General features: G+C 41.8%; 1 protein-coding gene across 1 annotated transcript; it reads left to right on the top strand.

Annotated features, from left to right (window-relative positions):
- The first annotated feature begins 116 nt into the window (after positions 1 to 116).
- POLR2B (RNA polymerase II subunit B) lies at positions 117 to 20,446 on the top strand. The gene is made up of 25 exons (XM_064148579.1): positions 117 to 210; positions 504 to 576; positions 2,223 to 2,373; positions 5,833 to 5,945; positions 6,224 to 6,443; positions 7,336 to 7,494; positions 8,231 to 8,395; positions 8,735 to 8,931; positions 9,577 to 9,696; positions 9,916 to 10,102; positions 11,208 to 11,351; positions 11,628 to 11,767; positions 11,879 to 11,990; positions 12,410 to 12,564; positions 12,755 to 12,953; positions 13,061 to 13,229; positions 13,656 to 13,752; positions 15,110 to 15,204; positions 15,777 to 16,027; positions 16,114 to 16,203; positions 16,940 to 17,047; positions 17,478 to 17,591; positions 17,685 to 17,845; positions 19,141 to 19,336; positions 20,200 to 20,446. Exons 1-25 carry the CDS (start codon positions 192 to 194, stop codon positions 20,287 to 20,289), a joined length of 3,525 nt encoding a protein of 1,174 aa, XP_064004649.1. The 5' UTR covers positions 117 to 191; the 3' UTR covers positions 20,290 to 20,446.
- Positions 20,447 to 21,924: the final 1,478 nt, after the last annotated feature.

Below are 21,924 nucleotides of genomic sequence, written 5' to 3'. Positions count from 1 at the left end.
CACCGCGCACGCGCTCCGCCGCCGAGCTGGCTCCCGGGAAGTGACGCGCGCAGAGCGCGCACGCGCCGTTCCCGCCTCGCCGCCGCCCGCTGAGGCGCTCGGTGTAGAGCTCCGTGTCGAGCTCCGTGTCGAGCTCCGTCGCCCTCCTAGTTCCGTGCTTGGCCGCCGCCGCGGCTCTTTCCGCCGCCATCATGTACGACGCGGACGAAGGTGAAAGCATCGTGGCTGAAGGCCGTTCTCCGCCGCTGGGCCTTTTCGCGCTTCGGCCGGGCGCGGGAGGGCCGGGGAGCTGCTGGGCCCGCAGGAGGCGGTGGCGGCTGTGGGGGTGAGGGTCCTCCGGCCGCGGCGGGACCTCGCAGACTCCTGCGGCCCTTGGGAGTCAGGGGCGGTGTTGGGGTGTCGGGATGGCCCTCATCTCCCCGTGTGCCCGCGTCCTCTCAGCAGGCGACGAGGGGACGCCAAGGTGGCTGAAGCCTAGCTGAACTGTTGTGCTTCCCCGGCAGATATGCAATATGATGAAGATGATGATGAAATCACCCCCGACTTGTGGCAAGAAGCCTGCTGGATCGTTATTAGGTGACTTTTAAAAGCTTGTTGTTCTTAACACTTCAATATATGTGCCCTTGGTCTTAAAATGACACCCAGTTTGTGCTAGCAGCGTGTGAGGGAGCCTTCAGGCTTGGCTGTGATAAATTTATTGTTTTAAACTTAAGGGCTTTAAGCAGAAACAGTGGAGTTGTCCTTAGGCTTTTAGAAGCCTTAGTGACCTCCAGTGGGGTACACTGTTTTGAATGAAGTAAGAAGTTACACTGATTCCATATAAAGCACATGATTTTCACCAGTACTCTCACAGCTGGTACTGGGCATTAGGAAACTATTACATGGCTACTTCGTCATATTAATGTTTTTCTAGCAAGACATGAGCGTCCAGGACCTGAGCTTCTTGTGATTGTTAAGGAATGGGATGCTGTGGGGATCTGAATAAAAAGTACTTTCCTTGGCACTTGAATCAATTCATTAAAATGTACAGCTGGTGGATTAGAGCAGTAGTTGCAACCAGAAGAGTAGATCTGTGAGAGTGGTCTGACCCCTAGACAGTCTGGATGCAGAGCAGAGGTGAGAATCTTAGGAGGCAAAAAGAGGTCAGGTGAGGAGTGCTACCTTTGCCTTCACTCAGATGTGAAGTAATTAAAGCTGCACCTCAATTACTACATAGAAACACTTCTTTACTGTGAGGGTGACCATTTACTGGCACAGGTTGCATGGAGAGGCTGTGCAGTCTCTGTCCTTGGTGAGTCTTCAAAGGCTATTAGGACATGATTTTAGGCTGGCAGCTCTTGGTTACCCTGTTTAATCTGGGTTATAGGACAAGATGACCTATAGAGGTCCCCTCCAATCCCAACCATTCTGTGATGCAGGTTGTCCTCCTTTCTTTTGTAATAGCAGACTGCTAACAAAATTCACCGTGACAACAACGTGATAGCCAAGAATGTGTTCCCCTTGGTAAAACCTGAGATTATTGCTAGGGGGTTAGTTCTTAACAGTTTTGTTTAAAGATCTTGGTGTCAGTGGAGCAGAAGCTGAAGTAGTGTGGGTTCCCAGGTTTGCTGTAGGAATATGAGGTAGAGCAGCTTGCTGGCAGGAGCTTGTTTTGCAGGCACGTTTAAATTATACCACTAAAAATTAGGATTTATTTTAATAGATTGTGCTGGGTTGAAGCTGGGAAACATAAAGTCTAGGGGAAATCTGGAGAGAGAGCAAAGCTGAGAATCTTGGTGTGCCTGGAACAATGAGCACCCAAGCTAAGAATAGTTTTGAGAACTGTTACCTTGACTTAAGCATGCACTTAGTATACTTCAGCTTGGAAAATAAGTTAAAGCAAAAATAATTTACATACATTGTTGAAAACTTTAGATGAAGTCATTTTCACTAAGGTTTCAGTTGTGTTTCCATTCTAATTTAAGGTGGACTGTGCATACAAACAAGGCTTAGACAAGAGGTGATGACAGGTCTGACTCTTTATGGTATCTATGCCTTCAAACACTGTGAAGTAATTAGCTTTTTTTTGAGTACCTGTGTTTGTAACTCATGCCTTGGGAAAGATTCTGTACTGTATTTTAAAGCTTTTGAAGATTTTGTAATACACACATCTTCAGCTTGTTGATGTATAAAGTATGTGAAATAAGATCTCTTATTCACTAATACACTTTCTTTTTTTTCAGCTCCTATTTTGATGAAAAGGGTTTAGTCAGGCAACAGTTGGATTCTTTTGATGAGTTTATTCAGATGTCTGTGCAGAGAATTGTTGAAGATGCCCCACCAATTGATTTACAAGCTGAAGCCCAGCATGCCACAGGAGAAGTGGAAGAACCTGTAAGTAGAGACCCCTGTCAGAAGTGGTGTGTTTTTATAATGCAAAATTATTATAGGTGGGTTTTACTAACTTCCCATCTCAAGAGACAGAAATACATCTGAGTTTTGACACTGCTCATGCAGTTAATAGGCCAGAAGTATGAGCTCTTTGGAGTTTGTGAGGTGTGTGGCCAAGTTTTCAGATAGTCAAGTGTATCATCAGTAAGTTTGCAGATGACACTAAGTTAGGAGCAGGTGTCAATCTTTTGGAAGGTAGGAGAGCCCTACAGAGTGACCTTGACAGGTTGGATGGGTGGGCAGAGTCCAATGGGATGAGATTCAACAAGGCCAAGTGTAGAGTTCTGCACTTTGGCCACAACAACCCCAAGCAGCACTACAGGCTGGGGACAGAGTGGCTGGAGAGCAGCCAGGAAGAAAGAGACCTGGGGGTGCTGGTAGGTAGTAGCTGAACATGAGCCAGCACTGTGCCCAAGGGGCCAGGAGAGTCAATGGCATCCTGGCCTGTATCAGGAACAGTGTAGCCAGTGGGACAAGGGAGGTTATTCTGCCCCTGTACTCATCACTGGTCAGGCCACACCCTGAGTACTGTGTCCAGTTCTGGGCCTCTCAGTTCAAGAGATATGTTGAGGTACTGGAACTTGTCCAGAGAAGGGCAACAAAGCTGGTGAAAGGCCTGGAGCACAAGTCCTATGAGGAGAGGCTGAAGCATCTGGGGTTGTTTAGTCTGGAGGAGTGTCAAGAGTGACCTCGTTGCTGTCTACAGCTACCTGAAAGGAGGTTGTAGCCAGGTGAGGGTTGGTCTCTTCTGCCGGGCATCCAGCAACAGAAGGATGGGACACAGTCTCAAAATGTGCCAGGGGAGGTATAGGCTGGATATGAGGAAGTTCTTGCCAGAGAGAGTGATTGGCATTGGAATGGGCTTCCCAGGGAGGTGGTGAAGTTGCTGTCCCAGGAGGTGTACTGGGAAGAGTGTATGAGGCATTTAGTGCCATGGTCTAGTTGATTGGATAGGATGGGCTGATAAGCTGGACTGGATGATCTTGGAGGTCTCTTCCAACCTGGTTGATTCTCTGATATGATTCTGTGGTACGGCTTAGAAAAACATTCAAGAACTTTGTTATCCAAACTTACTTCTCCTATAGAGCTACTCTATTCTGCTCATTAAATTGTTGACTGAGTTGAGAAATGACCAAGAACAATTGGCTGCTAATTATGTTATTGATTACTGTATGAAACTGTAGCAGAGCAAGCCAGGTAGCCAGAAGCAAGCCACAAATTGGTGGGATTTTGACTTTCAGTAACTTAACGTGGGGAGAAAGGTTTATGGTTGAAAAGTTCTCTGTTAGCTTTCTTTGGCCAAAGTTAGGTCCTGGTTTTCACCTGATTTTCAAAGGGTACCATTGCTAATTACCTTCTGTTGGCACTATATTCCAAAGGAGTCTGTGCTGTGTGTTGTCTTTTCTGCTGTGAATGTGCATCTTCTATAGCAGCTGTGCTGCTTTCAGCCTTGTTCCTCCTGTGGTGGGATTTGTTCCCCTGCTATCGATTACTACTTTGCTGTTTCTCTGTAGAGATTTAAAGGAACTGTAGGCCACCTGAGCATTGAAATTTCACTGTTTCTTTGCATTTTTTTCCAGGCAAACACTCACTTTGTCAAGAGAATAACAAATTTCTTTTAGTTTCTTTGTTAGACAAACACTTCATAAACATTTATCTCACTGTAATTTTCCTTAATGTTATTCTCCCTATATTACTGTGGAATTCTCTACCTGCATGGTTCTGCAGTTGCTATATGTGCACACATATACATGTGTGTGTGTCACTAAGGTTTGCATAGCAAACATGGCTTCTTTTTGCCCCAAAGCTGGTATTTCACTTTCTCAAATCAAACATTTTAGTTTCTCATTCTTAGCAAGTTAAAGTTTTTAGGAATAGGTCTAGGTAGGAGAAAAAAGGAAGCTTTCTTTTTCCTTCAGAGTCACTTGCAGGCAAACTCTTGCCTTATTTGAAGATACCAGACTAATTTGACATTTTTCTTTCTCCTTTCCCTTCTCAGCCTGGGAGACCACATATCTGAAACACTTAAACAAAGCTACTGTTATATAGCTGTTTACTTTCTTACAAGTTCTGACTCGCCCTACCAGATGCACAATTGCACTTCGATAAGAGTGTTGCTTTAAAACTTTTACTTCTTTATTTTAAATGCGTAGTGACATTCAGAAAATGAGTCCTCACAACACACAGTGTTTTCAGGAAGATATGCTTTAATCAACACTGGCTGACAAGGGGAGGTTCTCCTCAAAGCCCTTGCACAACTTCACCTAGCTCAGGTACAATATTTATGCTACGAAATCATGCATATTCAATACAGGGGTAGGGTTATTAAAATGGTCGGAAGAGACAGGACAATTAATTCCTGAAACTCATTTCCATGATGTCCCACCTCTTCACGTATGCTCGCTGCCACCTGGTGGTCGTCTTTCGGGGTCTTTGGGAGGAAGGCCGATGTCTTCCTCACTCTGACCTTTCTACTTTTGGACCACCTGGCACCAGTTGTGGGTCACATTCTTGGCTGGAGTCTCCGATGTTCTTACCTTTGAATGCATCATTCTTCATGGGAGTGTTTCAATACCCTCTCAAGCTTAACCCCCCTTCCTTTGTATTTATCTGATTGATGATGCTTAATATTAATTACGCAGTTAATGACTTAACTAGGCTGCTACATTCTATGTTCTCTACCCCTTTATTAAAGATGTCTAATATTAATTACACAGTTAATTATTTAACTGGGTTGCTACATTCTATGTTATTTATCCTTTTTCTCATATCAGTAGCTTTTGATTTAAGTGCAATGAAGGCTGTAAATCTTGTTGCAGTAGGATTCTGAGAGGTGGGTGGCCTTTGGGGCAAAGTGAAGATCCTGAGAACTGTTCCACTGCAGAAAGATACGTGTCCTTTCATACCCATAGTTTGACTCTAATACATGAAAGGATTTCTGTGGTACTAAACCAAAGCTGTTTAATTTTTTTATGTGGGGGAGCAAAGCGTTACAAAAACTTGCACCTTTTCCAATGGGTCAGCTACCTCACATCCTGAAGCAGACTCACCTCTCTGCATCTTAAAACTAACAGTTTTATCTTAAGTTCCACAGACAGACATGTAAATAGGCAAGTGTAAGGTATATTCTATTTGTTAATATATTCAGTAACTTGGCAGAGTTTGAGTTCCTTAGCTGTTCTGTAGGGAAAAGACCTTTTTGGGTACTTTACTCTTCTCTTACCAGTGGTCTTGACCCTTCAGTTTCCTTGGGTGCTTTTTTTGATCAAGTCAGCTGAAGAGAGATAGTTTCCACATCTTGAACTGAGGACGCATTGCAGCATTGTGTATTAAGCTGAGTGCTGCTCTTGAACAACCGAAGTGGGTGTTTCTTCTGTTACAGGTAAATGTCTTCTTTTCCAGCCCCGCTATCTGCTGAAGTTTGAACAGATCTATCTCTCCAAACCTACGCATTGGGAAAGAGATGGAGCACCATCACCTATGATGCCTAATGAAGCCAGACTGAGAAACCTTACGTAAGAGCGAATTCTGTGGTGGGAGACACAAGGAAGGACTGGCTCAGTGTTATTAATTGATAGTACTTTTCAACTTGAAAATGCAATACTTGAATACCTTGAAAATGTAATACTTTTTGAATTTTGATGTGTAGTTGTTAAATCAGACAATGATTAGTGATTTGGTAATAATGTTTAATATTATTACCAGTGAGTGCTTCAATAACTGCATTCATTATCCTTCTATACAACCTTGAATAATAACTGACAGATAACACAGTGGTGGTTTTATTTTATAGGTATTCAGCCCCCTTGTATGTGGATATAACCAAAACAGTTATTAAAGAAGGGGAAGATCAGTTACAAACACAGCATCAGAAAACTTTCATAGGAAAAATTCCTATTATGTTACGTTCAACATACTGCTTGTTGAATGGCTTAACTGACCGTGACCTTTGTGAACTGAACGAATGCCCACTTGATCCTGGTGGCTACTTTATCATTAATGGATCAGAAAAGGTAAGGGATTGTGTCTTGCACAGGCAGCTTTACAGACATTGAAATGTGTGTTGCGTGTTTCCCTGTGTTTCGCCAGGAGCATAAGCACTTTTATTCCAAGCGATCACAGTTATTGCAGGTGCTTATGGTCTTGTAGAAAGATGGGCTGTTAGAATTCTGTTAGGACTTTATTCCCTGAGGCATGCTTCCCTTCTTTGATTTCATAAACTGTTCTGCAGTGAATGGCACCAAGTGCTATAGATAATTTAATTTCCATTGCAGAGCAACACACACTCTAAAATGAGGTGCCTCTTTTCCTCAGAGCCTCCTGCAGTTTGTTTACAGTTGTATAGGTGTATTTTATTATAAGAATAGATTATTCACTCCACTGCTGTGGATTCAGCTTTAGCAAATCGTACTGTCTCCATGCCTTTGCCTCACCAACAAAACTGCCAGTTCTTTGTAACTGACACCTAGGCAAACACAGCAGAAGAAAGATAATTTTATTTTTCTTCTTGGGAAAAGAAAATAATTTCAAAATCTGTCTCTGATCACTGGATCTTAAAGTCAAATGCCTGGCTACTGCACTGGCTTTGGAGACAAATATTGAAATACTATATCAGTGCTGTGCCTAAAGCCGTCAGAAATGCCTCAGAACAGCTAGCAGATGCAGTAAGTACATCACAGTACACATTGTTCATGCAGTATGTTCTTTTGGTTATTCTGTCTTGACGGATGTATGTTTTGCTTAATATTTTTTTTTAAATGTGTTGAGTATAATCCAAGTAATTTGACAAATTGACTTTATGCTTTGCACTGCTCTTAAGGCACCTGTAGTAGAAATCAGAATAGTGATTGTTGTTTTCAGAGTACACTTGTCATTTATTTACTTGTGTTCTTGTTTCTAACACAGGTTCTGATTGCTCAAGAGAAAATGGCTACAAACACAGTGTATGTGTTTGCAAAGAAAGATTCGAAATATGCCTACACAGGAGAGTGTAGATCTTGTCTGGAAAACTCCTCTCGACCAACGAGTACGATATGGGTTAGCATGCTGGCCAGAGGTGGGCAGGTATGCCTAAGCAATAATGGCCCATGCCCTGAGGCTTACCATAAAGGGTGTTGTAGGAGTTTTGTTCCTATCCTGTCTCTTCATGTAATTTACTTTCAGGATTTTGAGAAGAAATTTATTCTGATGCTAAGTTTTAAAGAAGATAAAATTAAATGTTAATGTTGTAAATTATGCTTGTCTCTGGGACAAATAATTTGAGGATTGAAATAAAGACTCAGTTTGTGTGAGGTTTTAGGGCAAGACTAAAAAATAATTTTAGAATCACTGTAAATTAGTCTTTAAAAGATCCAGACAAACTCTTGATTTTTGGCAAGAAAAGGAGCACAGGCTCTGTCTTTGCTGACAGCCAAGCTAGTGTTTAGGTGTGTTTGCAGGTGACACATTAATTCATATGTAATATCTAACTGTGGCATCTGTAAGGGAAAATAATTGCTGTTCATAACAGCAGAAGGTGTCAGTACTTATTCACCATTGTACTCAGTGCTCATTTACCATTCCCAAGTGTGGTCCAAAAGTTACTTCAGTTAGAAGCCTTACACCATTTTCAGTCGTGATGTCTGTGACATGCTTGAGTGGTTGTCTCTGTGTCTCACAGTGTTTCAAAATAGCTCTTAATATGGTCATGATTTCCTGTAATGCTTGACTAAACACACTTACTCTCTGTCATCCAAGTGGAGAGAGGTGTTTTGATTTAAAGGCAAGATCATTTAATACATGTTTTTCTGTATCTTTTCAGGGTGCAAAGAAGAGTGCTATTGGTCAGCGCATCGTAGCAACTTTACCATATATCAAGCAAGAAGTCCCCATCATTATTGTCTTTCGTGCACTAGGCTTTGTGTCTGACAGGGACATTTTGGAACACATTATATATGATTTTGAAGATCCAGAAATGATGGAAATGGTAATATATGTTAAGTGTGTTATTTTGCAATAGCTATTTCAGAGTTAAGTATTTGGAGAGGTAGGGTCTTATCCTGCTGTCTTTGACTTCAATTGTAAAATCCCAGAATGTACTCAAATCAGAACTATTTTCTGAAGTCTAAACTATTTTTGATGTGCTTCCTGTGTGCTCTGTTACTGTTTTCTGCTGCTCTAGAAAAAGCTTTTACAGTAAAGCCAGAAATAACTGAATCAATAATTAGCAGTTCCTGAAAAGAATCATCAGCAAACTACTGTGTAGCTTCCTTCAACCCCAACAGGCCTTGGATGCTACAGGATTTCACTGTGTTTTGTGCATTAGGTTAAACCTTCTCTGGATGAAGCATTTGTCATTCAGGAGCAGAATGTTGCTCTAAACTTTATTGGATCAAGAGGTGCAAAGCCAGGTGTCACCAAAGAAAAGAGAATCAAGTATGCTAAAGAGGTCTTGCAGAAAGAAATGCTTCCGCATGTTGGTGTCAGTGACTTCTGTGAAACCAAGAAGGCCTATTTTCTAGGGTATGTCAGTATTTTCTGTCACATGTCTGCAGATGAATCCTAAATACAGATTTTATTCACATATTTACAGTTGGAAGAAAGCACTGAACAGACCTTTGCTTTTAACCTCTGTTACATTTTCATAGCTCAGAAAGTGCAAGTGTTGATAAAATAGGAAACGAAAGAAAACAAGCCTCTGACATTCTGAATCTAAAGTTAGATGTGATTGTGGTGACAGATAACTCTTTTTGACATTGTGCTGCATAGACAGCATAGCGAGGTTGATCACCAATGCATAGATAATTACTGATAAGCTGTGTGGAGTGTATCCTCACACTTTAATTAGCACATCCTCTTGACCACTGCTTCTTGATATGCAGCTGAACAGTAGCATCAGAAGACATATCATTTTACACTGGATTCCATGTGCTTAAATGTTGCCCATGTTACAATACAGAATGGACATGTAGCAGAAGACACATTGCCATCATGATGTGAATATGAATTTTTCTTTGTAGTTGCCTGTACTGAGGTTATTCACCTCTAAGGACATACTAAAGTTCTAGAATGGATGGCATTTGGGAAACAGCTCACTGGTGTGTCTGTGATAGTATGTAATCCTTGTGAATGTCTGCTGTCATAACATAAACTGTCTTATTTGCTTAGGTATATGGTTCACAGATTGTTATTGGCAGCACTGGGAAGAAGAGAGCTTGATGACAGAGATCATTATGGCAATAAAAGACTGGATCTTGCTGGGCCACTGTTAGCTTTCCTGTTCAGAGGGTAACTATACTATATGTGTTTTCTTCAGAGATAATTAATGGTAGAAGCATTGCCCACTCTGTGTTTCTCAATGTCAGACTTTTCTGTTGCATCCGATAGCGAGTCTTGGGCAGCGCAGCCTGTAGCTTTTCAGGAGGCTAGTGATGTTTTTTTCCAAATAGTAGAGGCTGAATTGGTAACATACTATTTAGGCATTTTTCCTGGCATCTTCTTCTACAGAATGTTTAAGAATTTGCTGAAAGAAGTGAGAATATATGCTCAAAAGTTCATTGACAGAGGGAAGGATTTCAACTTGGAACTGGCAATTAAAACAAGAATTATTTCAGACGGTTTGAAGTATTCGTTGGCAACTGGAAACTGGGGTGACCAGAAGAAAGCTCATCAGGCCAGAGCAGGAGTATCTCAGGTACAGTAGCCGATAAGGTAATTTGTCAGGTTTACATTTAGAGTAAAACTGTATTGTGGAAGAGTTTAATACTGCCTGGGAGCCATGCATGTTGCATGTTAAAGAGAGCCATTTTTGAAAGGAAATTTTCATGGCTGAAGCAGATGAAGATCCAAATAGTTAAGTCTGATATGGGATTGGTTTTAGCTGTTGTGTTCACTGCTAAAGAGTTTGCTTAAGTCTTGTAAAGATTTTCTGTGTTAAAACATATGCTTTTGTGTCTGGTCAAGACCTAGTCTCAAGGAATCTTTAGCAGGTGATGGATTTCTTTCTTTTAATTACTTTCAGTGTTTCACAGGTGGCTAAATAAACGCGACACCTTGAGACATAACAGTTATGTATTCTACAGCTAATAATGAGCACTGGCTTTATTAGCCCAGTGCAGTGCTGAGCTGAGCCCGTTTCTCAAAGGTAGAAACAGGAAAGAGGTGACACACTTAAAATGCTGGTACATCTTGTTGTCTGGAGCCCTGGTGAGATTATAGTTTGGGGAAAGCAAAGTTAGGAAAGGAGCAAATGTGGTATCTGTCTCTGGATGGTGCAGTTTTGATGTGTGTGTTTGATGGCTGTGTTAGTGTTTGGGGTTTTTTTTAATAAATTCACATCTCAAAATGTTACTCAATTTTTGAGAATCCTTGAGCAAACTCTGAAAAGACAGTAAATGCTGATTGCTCCTAATAATGAAGTCATCTTAGTTTGTTCAACTAAGTTTAAAAATATCTCTCTGTTATTGTACTAGCAAACCCTTTGGTGAAAGTGCAGCTTAGAGAGCATTTTTGCAATATCAGGCATTCTAATTACCTGATCAAAATAAACTATAGTACAAAACCAGATCTCTGCTTGGATGTTTATGCTGGACCTTGTCATGGTGTTAATGTGCTCTAAAAACTGCTACCATATCACAGCACTGATTAGGAGCTTGAGATTTGAAGAGTAAACAGTGTAAGTATCTAACAAAAATCAGTTCATTTGTAGAGGGCATTGATCCTTTGCTGTGATGTATCATGATGCCTGTCAAAAGCCCTTTTAGGAAGCTGTGACTAACTGGATTCCTGACCACATACAGGTGTTAAACCGCCTGACTTTTGCATCTACGCTTTCCCATCTGAGGCGCCTGAATTCTCCAATTGGTCGAGATGGTAAACTAGCAAAGCCGAGGCAGCTGCACAACACGCTGTGGGGAATGGTTTGCCCTGCTGAAACCCCAGAGGTAATGAAAGGAGTATTTACATCAGTCCTTATTCACGTGTAACTGCTTCCATCTGCCTATTGTTTTATAGCCATGGCATTTGCCATGATCACTTGCACTTTTTCTTTTAACGTGCTGATCTGAGTATTTAGCTTTATGGCTAACTCTGTAGTTGAATGGTAGAAATGAAATAATGAGCATGTTTTACATCTCATTCCTTAAAGACTTGGCATTCTTGGATTTCTTGGGGGAAATCTCTCCATTTGGAAATGCAAGCTAACTTTCTGTTTCTGATAGGGTCATGCAGTAGGACTTGTGAAGAACTTAGCTCTGATGGCTTACATTTCTGTGGGGTCTCAGCCATCCCCAATTTTGGAATTCTTGGAAGAGTGGAGTATGGAAAACCTGGAAGAAATCTCTCCAGCAGCAATAGCTGAGTATGTGCAAATGAACCTGTTCAAACAGACTTTTAACTTTTTTATCCTGCACAGTGCTTCAAGGGTTGGGGGAACTTTTTTATTTATATGTTTTTCTTACCCCTCTTCTAGTGCTACTAAGATCTTTGTTAATGGCTGCTGGGTAGGAATACACAAAGATCCAGAGCAGCTCATGAATACCTTAAGGAAGCTCCGTCGTCAGATGGACATCATTGTGTCAGAGGTACAGATTTTACATCTAGAATTTGGGTGTCTTTGGATGGGAGAGGATAGTACCTTGATAGTGCTTTGAAACCTCCAAGTAACATCCTTTGCTAGCCTCTTTCTGAACATACTTCACAGTGCTTGGTTTGTTTTTTTTTATTATTTATTTGATTGGTTTTGGGGGAGTTAGGAGCTTTTTGTTGTGTTATTTGGTTGTGGTTTCTGTCAGTGATGGTTTGTTTGGTTTTTTTTTAAAGATGATCCAGCTGGAAACAGTCTCTTGAAATGCCTCTGTTTGTAAGAATGTTAATGTTTGTCCTGTGCTACTGATAGCACCTGTAAGGTGTTTCCTTTAAGAAACTTTGTTACCCTATTTTGCATTGGTAATTCTGGTTCTGGGCTGACTTTGTACTCTCTGGGTGCTGGTTTCTTACACAGGTCTCAATGATTAGAGATATTCGTGAGCGAGAAATCCGCATCTATACTGATGCAGGCAGAATTTGTCGGCCCCTTTTAATTGTGGAGAAACAGAAGTTGCTGTTGAAGAAAAGGCATATTGACCAACTGAAGGAAAGGGAGTATAACAACTACAGGTGAGATGCATTTCCGACATTCAGTTTTCTCCATCTTGAAACTCCTCTCATATTGGAGAGAGAAATGTTTAGAACTTTGTATGCAGCACAATGCTTTCTCTGCCTGGTAGCTTAATTAATTAGGTCCTTGTTACTGCTGAACAGACAAGTTTTATGTGTTAGCTGAGTATTTCAGACATTGGTTATTCAGTTGGCAGGATCTCGTGGCCAGTGGTGTAGTGGAGTACATTGATACGCTGGAAGAAGAGACCGTGATGCTGGCAATGACTCCAGACGACTTGCAAGAGAAAGGTGTGGCATATTGTTCAACATACACACACTGTGAGATCCACCCATCTATGATCCTGGGAGTATGTGCATCCATTATCCCTTTCCCTGATCACAACCAGGTCAGTACATCACTTCTGACATCCTGCTTTTAAAGTTGATAGAAACCCCACTGGTGAACACGTAGACCTTAATGTACGTATCTACTGGTCTTCCCTTCTCTGTGTAGTCTCCCAGGAACACGTACCAGTCTGCTATGGGTAAGCAGGCTATGGGAGTTTACATCACCAACTTTCATGTCCGCATGGACACGCTGGCACATGTCTTGTATTACCCTCAGAAGCCCCTGGTAACGACGCGCTCCATGGAGTACCTGCGATTTAGAGAGTTACCAGCAGGTATGGTGTCAGTTACCATGCATTGAGCAAAAATATTCCTGCACTGCAAATGATGTGCCTAGAGTATCTGACTGTTTACCAAATGTAGGCCATTTAAAAATTAAGTATGGGACCAATGCTGACTTGTAGCTGGACACCTAGACCACAAAAAATATGTTGCTATTGTTTGTTGCATTTGAAACCATTTACCCATATAGTCTGCTAAAATCTAACTGGACAGGTGCGTTTTCTGTATTGGTGTTTGCTAGGTTCTTCACAAGGGGTCACTCTCGACCCTTCTACCCAAAGCTGCATTTGCCGATACCGTTTGGCTTTTGTGTGTAGAGATTTTGTTTCAGAAAGGGTAGAACAGCTTGGTTTTAGTTAAAATTAACACCTCTCTCTTATGTGAGCATCCTTTCCAAGTATTTGCCCTTTGCATTATAGGTATCAACTCTATTGTAGCCATTGCATCATACACGGGCTATAACCAAGAGGACTCTGTCATCATGAACCGTTCTGCTGTTGACAGAGGCTTTTTCAGGTAAAACTGCACATGTTTTTTAACTGTTTGGAAAAAAAATGTCTGAATTGTCTAGAGGGTCAAGGAAAGTTCATCTTAGGCTTGAAAACACCATTCTTCAAATCTTTCCACCCTGAGAAGCTCTTTATTATTTTTCAACTCTTTTTTTAAATGAGGATGAAGGGAGCAACGAAATAGAAAAGGTTAATGTCTGCCTTAGAAAAATACAGAGAAGAGTGGTTCATCCTTTGTGTAACCCACTTAGTCCTTCATTTGGGTCTTCACTGTGTTTACTGTTCTTTGTATGACAACCAAGTGAAAAAATATTTGGGCTCTTTGCTGTATATGCAGTTCTTGCTGGTTACATGAACTCCTTAATGACAATACTGCAGTTTTGCAATATAGTCTTGTCTGTATTAGCATGAGAGTTGCCAACAGTGAGGATTGCCATATACCTCCCCTTAGTAGTAACTGCTACTGGGATAACTTGCAACTGATGGGACTGTGCATTATGGTTTTCTATCTGGCTGTGATTAGCTGTACAGCTGGTCAGTGGGTTTCCAGTTCTGTTCGTTTTCTTTTGTCAAAGTTGAGCTCAAGAGGTGTGTGCTTCATTTTTTTTGGGTCTACTGACTTGCCATGCAGAATGACTGCAAGACTGTGTGACTCCTGTGAAGCTTTTACAGAACCTCCTTTGTGCATGGGAGCAATTGCATGTAGATATTGTTTATCTGAAAGGCAGTGGCTTTGGTGTGCTTCCATCAGAGGCAGCAAACAAAACCCCCTAAAGCCTCAGAAAGAAGCCTATATAAATTGCACTGATTGTGACACTGCAATGTGGCAGCAGAAGTCTAAAAATGCTTGCAAAATCACAGTATCACAGTATCACCAAGGTTGGAAGAGACCTCACAGATCATCAAGTCCAACCCTTTACCACAGTGCCCAAGGCTAGACCATGGCAGGTGCAAAAAGAAAAGTAATTTGAGAATGATGATGACCTGAATAATCTTTAGGGATAATAACTACATGTGAGATGCCAAGCACAGTAAAATGTCTTTGCAGTTCATAAAAATTAGTATGTGATAACAATATGTACTTTGGCAGTGTCTGGAAAAATTGCCATCAAAATACTATTTGAAACTTTCTTGGTGGACTGGGTGTTTTTTTGTGTTTGTTTAGCATTCCTTTTGTAGTGATGGTCAGCTTGACAAGACTTTAGAGGAAAGATTGTGTGGCTTGCCAATATTACTTATTTTGGTTGTCGTAAGTAGCTGTAGCCATAACACATAGTCGAAGGGTGAATATAGTAAAACCAAGATGTACAGATAGGAAAAATGATGCTGGTTTCACTGGAGAAGGTTTTGTAACTTTGTTTCAGATCTGTGTTCTATCGCTCCTACAAAGAGCAGGAGTCTAAAAAAGGGTATGACCAAGAAGAAGTTTTTGAAAAGCCTACACGTGAAACTTGCCAAGGTGAGCTGGAGGAGTGTATGCAGACTCAGCTATTGAATTAAGTGTTTCTGGGCAAGGTTGTTAATGTTGTTGAACTGAGTCAGTCTCTGTTTTGGAATGTAGAGCAGAAATGTCTGTGTTAACGGCAAAATACATCACAAAATCACAGAACCTTAGAGGTTGGAAGGGACCTCCAGAGATCATGTACAATCCCCTTGCTAAGGCAGGATCCCCTAGGGTAGTTTGCACAGGAATGCATCCAGGCAGGTTTGGAAAGTCTCTGGAGAAGGACAACCTCTCTGGGCAGCCTGCTCCAGTGCTCCACCACCCTCACTACAAAGAAGTTTCTCCTCATGTTGAGGTGAAAACTTCTGTGTTCCAATTTGTAGCTGTTGCTCCTTGTCTTATTGGTGCTGACCGCTGAAAAGAGATTGGCCCTATCCACTTGACACCCACCCCTCAGGTATTTGTACACAGTGATAAGATGACATGAAATACTTGCATAAGTTTCTCTGTAAGGATTTGGCCTCAGTCTGAAGTTGCACACAGACTTGCTCAATTTGAAAAATTGGAATCTGCTTTTTTCCCTCAAGGTATGAGACATGCAATCTATGACAAACTTGATGATGATGGTTTGATAGCACCTGGTGTACGTGTGTCTGGAGATGATGTCATCATTGGCAAAACAGTAACACTGCCAGAAAATGAAGATGAACTGGAAAGCACAAACAGACGCTTCACAAAGAGAGACTGCAGCACTTTCCTGCGAACTAGTGAGACTGGTATTGTAGATCAGGTCATGGTAACCCTTAACCAGGAAGGATACAAGTTCTGCAAGATTAGGGTGAGCACTGACATGTGTGCTTTCCACTTTTATTATTTTTGCTCTGTATTTAAGTTACCAATTAAAGGCTTTACTATGACTTACAGGTACGCTCTGTAAGAATCCCACAAATTGGAGATAAATTTGCCAGCAGACATGGTCAGAAGGGAACCTGTGGTATCCAGTACAGGCAAGAGGTAGTGATGTTATTTTTTTTCCTTCTTAACATTTTATCTCTGATCTTCTCAGCATTGTGTAATGGCTTTTAAAGAGCCAACAGAATGAGACTCTCTCAAATGAATTGGAGAGAAATGCAGAATTGTATTTGAAAGGGAAGATACAGAAAAAAAATACAAAGATACAAGATACATAGCAAAGCCCTTGAATTTTCCCCCAACTCAAAACTAATCTACAATCCCTGGTGCTCCAGTCCTCCCCTGACAGTGTCTCTGCCACCCATAGGCCCAAATAAAGCCTGTGGATGCCCCAGACATACCCACTTCTTACATGTTTATCTAAATAAGTGGCTCTTGCCAGACACAGCAGGCAGGAGGGAGAGGAAAGGAGAAAGTACTGGCTGTGCTGCCAGCTTATAAAGAGATAGCAGAATTATGGAATCGAATAACAATTTCCCTTTCCCTGTGTCTACCCCTAGACTCCTCTAGTCCCTAGAGGATTTTTTTTAACCCTGTAATTCCCATCCTACAACACATTGCAGCTGCCTTAAGTCATGAGTTGTCTGTGGAATGCCTACTGGGATTACAATATATTGACTTAAATTTAGCTAAAATATTATTAGGAACAGACACAGCTGCTTCATCTGCTACTTCAGTGCCTTCAAAATGCTTTAAAAGATTTCACTTGAATCCATGCAATGGCTTTTCTTAAAGCTGGTGTTCTGGGAAGTACTGACTGACCATTTCCTTGCTCTAGGATATGCCTTTCACCTGTGAAGGCATCACCCCTGATATAATTATCAACCCCCATGCCATCCCTTCCCGTATGACCATTGGTCACTTGATCGAGTGTCTTCAGGGGAAGGTAAGAACAGTCTTATGCTACATATCTGAGCAATATGAATGAAAATGGCTTGTTTGGGTTTTCATTCTAGATACTACTCCATGGCAGACATTAATGTACAAAAAAATCAGGATTGTCCTCCAGTTACTTAATAGTAAAAGCAGGTTTCTTGGGGAAGACCTACAGTGCTGTAAATTTTGTGAGAGTATGGTTGCTGTATGCTTTTATTTCAGATGTTTCCAGCACCCTAGAAAAAGGAGTAGCAGAATTGTTGATACTCTTTCCTAAAATCTTGATAAACATCGTGTAGCTGATAAACAAAGCAAGATATGGTGCTGTCTTGGGCATGGAATATCAAGTTCTGGCATTAGGAGTTGAATTTGAAACAGCTTAGCATTGTCTGCCCAGTCCTTCAGAAATCTGACAAGCTTTGCAAATCTGTTCTCTGCAGGTGTCTGCAAACAAGGGAGAAATTGGTGATGCTACACCTTTTAATGATGCCGTCAATGTGCAGAAAATTTCCAACCTTCTATCAGATTATGGCTATCATCTAAGAGGAAATGAGGTACAATCAAAGTAGCAATTCACTGTAATGTTTTTCATATACATGTGATTGATAGTAAGCCTTATGATTCAGTGATTGTGCTGACTACTTCAGGTCCTCTACAATGGCTTCACTGGTCGAAAAATCACGTCACAGATCTTCATTGGTCCTACATATTATCAGCGGTTGAAGCACATGGTAGATGACAAAATCCACTCTCGTGCAAGAGGGCCAATCCAGATCCTTAATAGACAGCCCATGGAAGGCAGATCTCGGTAAGGATGTTTATTAGTTTCTGTACATTGTTTTCTTTTTCTTTGAAGTTTTTAGCCCTAAAAATTGGCTGCCACATCCAGCTAGAACTTAGGTCTCCAGTTAGCCACTGTGTTTTCCCATGTTTGAGTGCAAGTGTCAAGGTTTTGGCTGCAGGAGGTGCTGGTTGGATAGCCTTTCTGAGAAAGGGCATGGGCTTGCTCTGTGCTGGCTCCAGCAGACCCACTGCTGGCCAAATCTGAGCACATCAGTGACACTGATGGTGCCTTTGCAGTAACATATCTGAAAAAGAGTAAGAAAACACTGCACAGCAGCTGTGAGAGAGGAATGAGAAACTGCAGAAGGAGCAGCCCAGCAAACACCCAGGTCAGAGAAGAAAGGAGGAGGTGCACCAGGCAGAGATCCCCCTGCAGGTGAAGACCCATGGTGAAACATGTTGTCTGCCTGCAGCCCATGGAAGACCAGGGCAAAGCAGATACCCACTCGCAGCCTGTGTGAAAACCCAGGAGCAGGATTGTGGCAGAAGTTGTGGTCCATGGGGGACCCATGCTGCAGCAATCTATTTCAGAAGGATTGTACCCCATGGGAAGGGCCCATGCAGGTACAGTTGCTGAAGGAGTGTCCCATGGGAGGCACCCCACATTGGAGCAGGGAAAAACCGTGAGAGCAAGGAATGACAGAGGAACTGTTATGCATTGAATGCTACTCTCATTCCCCGTGTGGCCACTGGGAGAAAGAAGTTGTGAATCGAGGAGTGGAGTTAAGCCTGGGTAGAAGGTAGAGGAGAAGATGTTTCCCACTATCCTAGTCCATTTTTAATGGGCAATAAGTTATACTATTTTTACTCCTGCTGAGTCTGTTTTGCCTGTGGATGGTAATTGCTAAAGTGATGTCCCTTTTATTTCAACCAAAGTGCTTCTCCATCTTATTTTTCCCCTGTCCTGTCAACATGAGGAAGTGAGAAAACTGCTTGTTGGGCATCTGGCAGCCAGCCAAAGTTAAACCCACCACATAAGTAGAGGATAATTTGTTTAGCTCATTTTACTATACAGTTTTGCTGTGGCTGTTAGCTGACACTGCTTTAAAAACGCTCAGCAGCAGTAACAAATAGCTGTATTCACATTGTTCCAAAGAGTTGTATTCTGAGGTGTTAGGGGAAGAACAATGCACAGCCTTTCTCCTGCCTTGTAACGCTCCTGTTGTGTTTCTGATACGTTACTTGTTCTACCACCCAGAACTGGTGTGTTTTGTCAATGCACCCAAAAAGTTGAGGCTTTTTTCCCTTTCCTTTCTTCAGTGATGGTGGCCTTCGTTTTGGAGAAATGGAACGAGACTGCCAGATTGCTCATGGAGCAGCCCAGTTCCTGAGAGAAAGGTTGTTTGAAGCTTCAGACCCGTACCAAGTCCACGTCTGTAACCTCTGTGGAATCATGGCGATAGCAAACACACGGACCCACACCTACGAGTGCCGGGGATGCCGTAACAAAACCCAGGTACGTGTGGTTTTCATCAGCCAGCGTCTCTCTTTGTGGGTAAGAGGAAATGCCACTTGGGTGAACAGGAGGATAGGGAAGTAAATATTTAAAGAAGCACCAGAACAATTGCTATTTTAGTTTCATAACTGTTTTAAGTGTTTACAGTATCCTAGTTCATTTGGATGTTTCCTTATTAATTTTATAGTGTTGGCTGACCACTTGGCAGGAAATGCTGTTCAGATATTTTGCAGTGCAGAGTTTTCAGAGACTTTAAACGCTCAAGAGCTTATTTTTATAAGTCAGAATCACAGGAATTTGGAGCCATAGCCCTTGTGACTGTCCCCATGAAGATATTCATGCTTGCGGAACTGGGTCCCCATGGGATGTCTTTTGCGTTGCACTTTTTTAATAGAAGAGCTCCCTAGAGTGTTTGGTTACAGAACTATGTCAAGGGAGAGTGGAGGCAGAGATAAAAATAGTTGGATTAAACATGCTTGTATTGTGCTAGAGACTAACTGTTGCAGCTCCAACAATGGCATTGTGAAGTGTGCTGGAAATATTAACTACATTTACTGCACGTCAAGCACGCTTTGCTGTGCACATGTTCCATTGTTAAATGGCTCTTATTAAAGATCAGATCCCTTGGCTGCAGGTTTTAACATTAAAAATGTGCTCTGGATAGCTGCTGTGTAGCCTCTTACAGAGTCTCAGTCTTCCCTCTGTGCTTTGTTACAGTCTGTGAGCAATTCTTGTTAAATGCTTTCATGCATAACTTCAGATTCACTCTTTGAGCCAAAAACCTGAGAAGCTGTTTGTGCAAAGGGTAGTGGAAGTTGATGCTTTGGGAGTGCTTATCACAGCCTTTTGAAATCTCTTTCCAGATCTCTTTGGTTCGAATGCCCTATGCCTGCAAACTCCTCTTCCAAGAACTGATGTCTATGAGCATTGCACCTCGTATGATGAGTGTTTAGCCTTTAGAAGGGCTTTTTAAAATAACATGATGAGACTGGAGTGCCTGGGTTTTGTCTCATTTTGTGTAGGCTTCATTTAAAATAGTTTCTGATCTGCTATGTGCTGTTTAAAAGTCTGGTTATTTCTTGTAAATAAAAACTGAAATTTGTAGTCAAACTTGTGAGTCTCTTTATTTGTGTATCTGTGAAAGAAGTGTGCAAGCAAATTGGTATTCAAAGAACAAGGAAGTTAAGAGGCAATGATTAGTGAGCTAGAAAAAGCCAGAGGCTGCTGCTTTCCAAGGTATTAATTTTAAACTGTGCTTAAGTGAAAAAATCCTCACGTCGCATCACAGCTCTGCACCGTCGTCTGTGGAGAAACAAAAACACATTATGCTTTGTACTGTTCCAAGGGGTAATACAATTTGGGCAGTAGCACAGTGAGTTTTCTGATGTTTTAGCTGAGGACAAGGCCTGGCAGCTCAGTCCTGACCTCTCCTTCCTTCTTCCTTCCCTACTGCAAGACTGTGGCAGTAGGGGGATGGTAATGCATGGCATTCTTTTGTGCTGAGATCACCTTGACATGAGAGGCAGAGTTCTTGACTAAGTGGTGTGTAGCTATGGAGAAGTCTTTTAGCTCTGACAGCTTATTCTATTAATGTTATCGATTTCCTTTAAGTAATTGTGGACTGCCAGGCTGTTGCTGAGCTACAGCATGCTTACTGGAGAGCTTTCCTACAGCTGAGAAGAAACAGCTGTTAAGGTGTGACACTTACAAGCAATAAACCATGAGGCAATACATGTGGTACTGCAACCTTGCAGCAGTTACTGTGAGAGGGGGAGTGAACATCTGTTCTGGGGCATAAGTGTGTTGCTTGTGGCACACCTTGGTAAAACTCGGTTTCATTCTCATCATAAACAGGGATTCAAGAGTAGCTAAAGCCTTTAGCAAGGCTCCTATGTGTAAGTGATAATTGGAATTCATTTCATGCTCATATTTCAGTGTCAGGTGCTGTTAATACTCTCCTAAATGAAGTCTTTCAATTATGCAGAGATACAAGGATACAGAAAATCAAGATTAGACCATTCAGATAAAGCTACTGGGATTAAAACAGGATTATGTGCAAAAGTGTATTTGAGCAACATAGTGGTCACTGAGTAGATGCTTTGTTCCCAGTGCATCTACCTCTAATGTGGTTACAGTTATTGTTCCACCTTTCTGGTTTTATTGGAAAGCACATGTGACCTTGGTACTAAGCCATCCTCTGCGCAGCTGGAGTGGAGGTGGTTGGTTTGCCATCAGGTTTGCATGTAGCCTGGCAAGGGACATAGCTTTGAAAACTGGCTGAGGCCTGGAGGGTAAAGGCTTCAAGTCTTGCCCAAAGACCTGCTGTTTGGCACTCCTACCATTTTCAGGAACTGCATCCCCAGCCTGTACTGACCCAGGTGCAGGACCTTGCACTTGGCTCTGTTGAACTACACGAGGTTCACATGGGCCCACTTCTTCAACTTGTTTTGCCAAATCCAGTAAGAGCTGCATGTTAAAGTGGTATTTCTGCTGTGTTTTTTTTTTTGTGTCTTCTCCAGAAAGCATTAAAGAGAGGTGATCCTTCTTCTGTATCATGGAGCTGAAAGAGCTGCTAAGTGTTCAGCCAC

Source organism: Pogoniulus pusillus, chromosome 9 (genome assembly GCF_015220805.1).
Source record: "Pogoniulus pusillus isolate bPogPus1 chromosome 9, bPogPus1.pri, whole genome shotgun sequence".
In the NCBI taxonomy this organism is placed as follows: Eukaryota; Metazoa; Chordata; class Aves; order Piciformes; family Lybiidae; genus Pogoniulus; species Pogoniulus pusillus.
The sequence above is the reverse complement of the archived record's forward strand: the minus strand, read 5'-3'. Positions and strand labels throughout refer to the sequence as shown.

Excerpts from the sequence above, each read along its gene's own strand:
- POLR2B (XM_064148579.1), top strand. Across the intron at positions 10,103-11,207 it reads CCAGAGCAGGAGTATCTCAG|GTGTTAAACCGCCTGACTTT; the intron begins GTACAGTAGCCG and ends GACCACATACAG. Across the intron at positions 19,337-20,199 it reads GATGCCGTAACAAAACCCAG|ATCTCTTTGGTTCGAATGCC; the intron begins GTACGTGTGGTT and ends ATCTCTTTCCAG.